A 7,814-nucleotide genomic window follows, 5' to 3' on the forward strand; every position below is an offset into this window, starting at 1 on the left:
GGAACTCTCTTCCCTGTCGCCGCCCTGCTGGATCCCAGCAGGGCCTTGAGGGGCGGGACTCCCTCTCTACGGAGAGGGACTCTCTTCCCTGTCGCCGCCCTGCTGGATCCCAGCAGGGCCTTCAGGGGCGGGACGGAGAGGAACTCTCTTCCCTGTCGCCGCCCTGCTGGATCCCAGCAGGGCCTTGAGGGGCGGGACTCCCTCTCTACGGAGAGGGACTCTCTTCCCTGTCGCCGCCCTGCTGGATCCCAGCAGGGCCTTGAGGGGCGGGACTCCCTCTCTACGGAGAGGGGCTCTCTTCCCTGTCGCCGCCCTGCTGGATCCCAGTGAGCGTCGCTCCTTCTCCCTGACGCTCCTTCCCTTGGGGGTTGCCGATCTATGTTTTTGCATCCACCTGAATAATGTGTAGTTGCGCCACTGGTCAAAGTCATAAAAATGTGGTTTATTTGGTTTGTGCAAAGTTAAATAATTCAAACCTTGAATCTTTTGTACTGCAAATCAAGTAAAAACAACAAGTCAGTAAGTTGTATCTTAAAATAATCTTTACAACTTAAGCAAAAAATAATCATTTAAAAAATTGTTATTAAATGGCCCTCCCTGCTGACTTAAAATTACCAGTGACATGATCCTAGCAACCTCTTCTTTTTATTACAACAACTTGGCACTTTCATAAATCAGGCATACTCTTCATGTGCGGCTTATAAACAGAGTCCGTCATCTCATCCAATCAAGTTTAAGCTGTGGAGCAGGGCTGAACTGCTCCAGGGTCAGCTTGGTGTTAAAGGTTTGTGGATCTGATCTTGTTGATCATATTGGATCCGTCCTGATCTGAACAACGGCTCCTCCTTCTTAAGCCACTGCTCCACGTTGAAATCTGGGAAGAAGAAACTGATTTCTCTCTGAGCCGACTCTGGAGAATCTGAAAAGCAAAAGAAAATTACAAAAAACTAATAATAATAATTAAAAAAAATCTAACATTTGTAATATTTGAATCATTCAGAGTGATGAGTTCACATTTCTGACCGGAGCCATGAGTCGTGTTTCTGGTGTCTGTGAGGCCAAAGCGAGCCCTGATGCAGGCAGGGGATGTGTATCTGGCTTGAAAGACTTTGGTTGGTCCCATCAGGTCCCTCCAGTGACGTATGGCATCTTCTCGAGCTAAAATGTAGGCTCTCATCGGACCACTGGGGGTAAATTCAAAAATACATTACTAATCATTAGGTGATCCATAAAAATAAAAATAAAAAACTATTTTCACAAGAGTAGACTTACCTTGACATGAATTCGACAAGTCTTTGATAGAAGAATCGCTCTGGGAATGAAACATAGGATGTAAATACATTTATCTTTTATGAACAATTTAAATTTGAAATGTAAAACCCCAAAAGTGGATCTTCTACATTTGTCAAATATAGAAAGATTCACATAGGTGCACATAGGCCATGTGATGTATCTACTAGAATAAGAAGCTGATTTGTTTGTAATAGCATGGAGAAACTAGAATAAAAATGTACTCTATTATGTAAAGCCATAATATTGTTAAATACGGTTCACACCTGAATGTTCAACGTAAAACCTCTCAGAATCCTGCCTTTTCCACACCAGGTCTTTGCATCTGACAATTGCAAAGTTGTTATCCAGAATTGTCTGGTGAATAGCCTGAAAGAAAATCATACAAGAAACATTTCAATTTTGCCTGTATTGCTAAATGTTTTGGATAAATGTAAGCACATGCTGCTGTTCGTACGCCACCTTGCAAAAGCATACATTCCTGTTAAACCTTATAGCTTTTTTCACATTATAGTCACAAACATTACCGTAATCTAGACCAAATCCAGTGTGATATAATTTTAATGTCAAATAGGTGACAGGAAAAACATCAAAAATGTGCTATTGATCTGTATGAGTCAACATTTGGTAGAGCCTCTCTTTGCTGAAGTTACAGCTGCAAGTCTTATAAGGTTTGTTGTTGCTGCTTTCACACCTACTGATGGAAATTACTTTCTCATTTAAATTTCCAGAATAGCTCAAGCTCAATCAGACTTGATTGAGAGAGAGAAAAAATAAAACATTTTCAGCATAACAGATTCTCAACTGCATTCAGATTTGGGATTGGACTAGGACAGTTCTATACTAAACATACTTTGATTCTAAACCATTTTATTGTAGCTCTGGTTGCATGTTTGGTGACATTATCCTGAAAAATTGACTCAATTAAGGGAAGTGGCTGCTGATGATTTTACTTAGGGGTATCAGAGTAAGGGGGTTGGATATATGTAGACACCTTTTTTTTTTTTCTTTTTTGGAAAGCCATGCATTGTTTTCTTTCTCACTGTAGAATTGTGTACTTTGTCTTGTTGATCTAGCCCCCCCTCACCCCCCCAAAAATGCAGTGGGCTGAATAGTGTTGTTTCCAAGGCACTAGTCTTATCCTTGACATTTAGCTATTTTCAGAGAAGGTAAAACACTGACAAAAGAACCATCACGTTCATTTTGACACACCTCAAAAACTGTAATCCAACTGGACTACAGGTGAAAGACAGCTAAGACCCTGTTTAAACAAGGTACAACAGTTTCGGAATGAGCTAAAAGTAAAATGCGAAAAAATAAAAGCTTACCTCTGCTATTACAGGATGAGCTATAGCATCGGGCTTGATGACCGCCAGGGTGAGCTGTAGCGCTTTGGACAGGCGGCCAGTAGCCTGTAACATGGTCACGGTTACCAGGAAGCCTATTGGAAATAATATATTTACTAGAATAAGATGTTATTTCCGAAAACATATGTTTAAAGTTTTTGGTGATACCTACCTTTTATGTCGATTGTCCATCAAAATCGATCAACTTTTAACGTTTTTAACGGCTGCCATTGTCGCAGTTTACTCAGAGCAATTTTCCAGTTATAAGAGAAAACGATAAACATAAGTCGTCGGCTTAATTCACAACTACGAGCTGTACATATGACAAAACCTTTACATAACAAATTACTACTAAAATATGACTAAATGTTAAATGCAACTCCATCCCTGTCAGTTCCGCTTACAAAAACGATCCCCTGAAACGGAACACTGCAAAGAAGTGTTCCGGTATCATACAATAAAATAAAAAACGCTAAAGCTTTATTGCCAGACTTTACGTCTATCAATGACGTAAAAACAACTCGATATAAAGAAAAAAACATAGTAAAGATAAAATGAAAAATGTATATACATAACAAAATATATAAACAAAATCTACAATTTAAAGGAATTAGTCATACATAAACACTAGTATTGTAAACTTCCTATTAGACATTATGATAATATAGATTATTATTATTTATGCTGCAAAAAATGCAGCAACATAAAAAGCAGAACTAACATACTGCTACAGCTGTCTGTTACCATCTATCAAAATATTGAACTGCTGATAAGATTATAATCTTTATTTTATTGCACATGATTTATATTTTTCTGTTTATAATTTTTAGATGTGTTTTCATCATCCATTAATTGTAGTTATTTTTCATGTTATAGTTATCCTGTGAAAACTATTATGTTGTTTTATGCTATTTGTTATACAATGAAATACTAATGAACTGATTTAATTACATTTTTATTTAGATGAGAAATTGGTATTTGCCCAGCCTGATAAAACAATTGCAGCCAAAATAAATTAATTTTCATGAGTCAAATGTCTGATGTGGTACAAAGTTGTCTGCTGCTCTTTCTGTCATTTTTTTTATTTTTTTTTGTCAAAAATAAATGTCTTTTTTAGCATTTAAGCAGCTGAAAGTCTTAAGGGGACCACTGAGACACATTAACAACAAGCAGGAACTAGAGCTGCAGAGATTTTTGTCTGTGGTAAATCAGACAGTGTGAGTTACAGACACATTCTAGAAATGCAAAATGGCCACACCCTGAAAAGCAGAGAGTGTGCAGTGTTTATGTGTGTGCCAAAAGAAGAGATGGGGAGGGTGGGGAGTTGTGTCCAGCATAGGTTTCTCCCACCTGCCCGTGTCATGTGTCATGTGACTTTGGGGTGAATCCACAGCTGCCACCACCACAAGGCTAATAGAGAAGACTGTGGGGTGAAAGAGTTCACTTTTTTGTAAATATGATTGAAAGTATTAAAAGCTCTTGTTAGTTTAATATGTCAATCTTAGTTTTATTAAAAAGAATACTGAGTAACAATTATGAATATGATTCAATGAATACCAATGATGATGATGATTTCCAGATCCCCTTTCTAAATTTTTTAAAATCTTTTTAGTAATATTTATTGTTAGTATTTTTTTTTTGTTGAACAATAAAGCCAGCTTTGCATTTTTGATTACAAAAAAAAAGCATTTATTTTCTCGTCAAATGGCTGCTGGAGAAAGGCACCAGTCATCCACTGCAACCCTGCATGGATAAACAGGTATGGACTATGGACGGACTGATGGATGTTCTTACTAATTCTTTCAACTTGACAGTTTGGGGTAGCATAGACACAACTGACCTAAAGCTATTACACGTGGTTCTATTTGTGTTATTTGTGCTACGGCCCTAATCTATATTTTCAAAACTTTTTTTATTTACTTTTTTTTTTGCATACGTTAAAGAAGAACAATTTCAAACAGAGAAAGGAAACAGATGTTTAAAAACATAGTAATTTGAACTAAACTGACAAGATACTATTAATGAAAAGCTACTTCCTTGTTGGGACGCTAGCTCATCTGAAAAGAGAGTCCACTGGTGGCTCCAGCTGACTCGTGTTTCACACATCATCCGTTGATTCAACTCATGTGCTGCTGTCTGACCACAATAAAGCTCATCTCTGTTTTACCTCTGTGTCACTGCTGCTGCTGCTGCTACTGGTGCTGCTGCTGGCTCTTGCAGTTGTCGTTCCTGTTTAATGGGTGTTGGGGCAACTGTCTGAGTCACAACCCCCACCGGCACTTGGATGTTAACTTTTTGTTCATTCTTTCAACAAGATCCACAGAAACTGATAATGTAAAAACGTCTGGAAAGGTAAAATAAAAAATGTAGTTGGCTAATTTACAGACGTAAGTATTTATGCAAGTTTGTGTACACGTTTCTCTCTGACCTTTGTCATCAACAAGGAATTATTTTTTGCTTCATAACTGCTGCTTACTGCATATGTTCTCTTTTTTTTTGGACCATCAGGTGCAAATTTAGGAGATGGTTTTGCATAAAAATCCCAGACTTTAAACCACTTACAATCTCTGTCTGACCATTTTTGACGTTGAACTTCCTAAATGTTGACATTTAGATTCCTAATTGTATTGAATTTGTGCTATGTGGCTGACTGATTCATTATTTGCATCAACAACAATTAAACCAATGTATCAAATAAAAAATGAGTGTACATTTACACTACAATAATATAATGGACCCTGATATGACAGACACATAAATAAAATTAAGTTATGATCCAAAAATATTTTTGTTTTATAAATTTTAAATTTGCTATGTTGTGCAATGTACTGATACTGATTATGATGACTTTTGATCTAGTGCAACCTGTAAATGGTATTGTACACCGCTGGAGTTCACCTGCCACCCCGTGACCTTTACAGCAGAGTCATTAAGGATGTCATTGGCCTTGGTGTGACGGTCGGAGGCCTTTGAAGCCTTTTTAGCTGTTGAGTCAGTGAGAAAAGTCAGGAATGTGTTTCCTGTTTTAACACTTTCAGAGGTTTTAGTGACTGGGTAAATCTTGGTCAGGCTACCTCATTGAAAACACCACTTAGTCCCATGTAGTTGGACATTTGTTTCTTATGCCTTAACTTGTTATTTTATTATGACAACATTGACTATTTTCTGTTTTATTCTCTAAAATACCAGAATTGGCACAAAGCATTATACATGTCTGTCTGGTAACATTGTTTCCACAAAGTAAATCAGGTATTATGATCAAATAGTTACTCAGTACTTCAGTAGCATTTTTACAAAAAATATTGCTATACTCTCACTTAAGAACTGTTTGGAGGCTGCTTACTACTTGGGTAAAAATATGTTAAAGTAAAGCTACTTTTACTTGAGTATAGTTTTCAGCGGTCTCTCTATGTTCCGCCCTGTATCTCTCGCATTAAACCTTACAACAATTTCTCTTTGTCCCCCCTGCATGAGTCTTGTGACGTAAACGTTCTTCACCTCTCCGTCACCTGTTCTTTCTATCCGCATAAATGCTGCTGACCTTTGACCTTTCTGCCTCGCCACGCGGGACTGCTCTGCATTCGACAGCTGTGTCAACCTCAAGCCGGGCAACTGGTGCGCCAAGGGAAGGACAAGAGAGTGGCATTAATGGCAAACCACATAATGAGTCAGCAACAATTGCTGTTTTATCTTCATCAGGATCGGCCGTCTCGCTTTTGCTTTTGGTTCTTCATTACACTCTGACGTGTTTTTATCCAGCGAAACTCTACTAAACCCTCGTTTTTCTTCTTACCTCTGGACACGCTCCATTCGTGCCACGTTATTCTCTTATTCAAATGATTCCTTTCTCCTACATGTGGAGTTTCCTGTTAGAAAACAGGGTTAATCCCAACCATGCATGGTGTCAGCTGCCAGTTTATTTATACCAGTGTAAATGAACAAACCGCTCCATTACCAATGAGTTTCACTCCTACCTGCCGTCCTCTGGGACATTATTTCCTCATGCCAAGAAGAGTTTGTTGTGACCTCCCCAGAAGCGATGGGACGTTGGCAGAGCGGCAGACGGGCATGACAGAAGGGGAACAAAGTGATTAGCAAATGGGGGCCCCAGTATGCGAGCACAGGTTAAAAATAACCCCTCTGCCCAATTTGAAGTGAGAATGAAGGACTGTAATGTCTGTGTCCCAAGTTGGTTTAATTGTTTCGTGGGGAAATGATCACTAGAGTTCAATAAATAATACATCTGGGAGTATAGATGGAAAAAAGAAAAGAATAGTATAGTTTAAGGTGAGCTCTTTAGCATGATGGATAACGCGTGATGAGGGGAAACAGATGCTTAAATACAAGGCCAGTGAGCCCACATTAAAACCAATCAGCTGTCCCCAATAAGATCAACAAGAGGACTGTCTTTGCCGATACCACTCAACAACAGAAGCCATCTGATATTCCCAGCACCCAGATAATAAAAGCGGTGAGGACTCTGCACACAGTTGGCATCGGTGGATATGTTGCATTTGTGGATGTTTCCCTGGCCCTGTGCCACGGAAATATCGAACAACTGTCAGAATTAGACAACATCCTGTGGCATAAAAAGAAAATAACCGGGAGCTACAAAGATGAGGTGAAGCTTCTATTTGTGGACAGCGAGTGCCTTGAAAATAGCAAGAGCATTGGGTTTCAATATAAGCCCCCCTCGCTGAGCCCGAGCTTTCTGTGAATGAGGTCCGGGTTCCTGTCGCACCCAACCCTGCTGCTGATTTTAGAACACAGGTGTTGACCTTAGTGGAGTGGCTTGTGCTTGCTGCAGAGGAAAATGAACCCCTACACTCAGCCCGTTTGCCTCTACAGGCTTGGTTATCATCGTACGATCGTACAGATGCTTCTAAGCTGATGCACAAGAATGATATTTTCACTTTTCTCATAATTCTTTTGTCATTTCTGGTTTTCTACTGACATATATTTTATATATACTGCTCAAAAAATAAAGGGAACACTCAAATAACACATCCTAGATCTGAATGAATGAAATATAATTGCCAATAATTTCCATCTGTTGTCTATTCCATTTGCACAACAGCAGGTGAAATTGATTGTCAATCAGTGTTGCTTCCTAAGTGGACAGTTTGATTTCACAGAAGTTTGATTTACTGGGAGTTATATTGTGTTGTTTAAGTGTTC

General features: G+C 38.9%; 1 protein-coding gene across 1 annotated transcript; it reads right to left on the bottom strand.

Annotated features, from left to right (window-relative positions):
* Positions 1-626: 626 nt before the first annotated feature.
* On the bottom strand, positions 627-3,091 carry nme6 (NME/NM23 nucleoside diphosphate kinase 6). Its single transcript, XM_008397897.3, has 6 exons — positions 2,809-3,091; positions 2,619-2,731; positions 1,557-1,659; positions 1,273-1,312; positions 1,024-1,184; positions 627-919 (listed from the first exon to the last, which is right to left on the bottom strand). Exons 2-6 carry the CDS (start codon positions 2,709-2,711, stop codon positions 768-770), a joined length of 549 nt encoding a protein of 182 aa, XP_008396119.1. The 5' UTR covers positions 2,712-2,731; positions 2,809-3,091; the 3' UTR covers positions 627-767.
* Positions 3,092-7,814: the final 4,723 nt, after the last annotated feature.

Source organism: Poecilia reticulata, chromosome 21 (genome assembly GCF_904066995.2).
Source record: "Poecilia reticulata chromosome 21, P_reticulata-male-v2, whole genome shotgun sequence".
NCBI classification, from domain to species: Eukaryota; Metazoa; Chordata; class Actinopteri; order Cyprinodontiformes; family Poeciliidae; genus Poecilia; species Poecilia reticulata.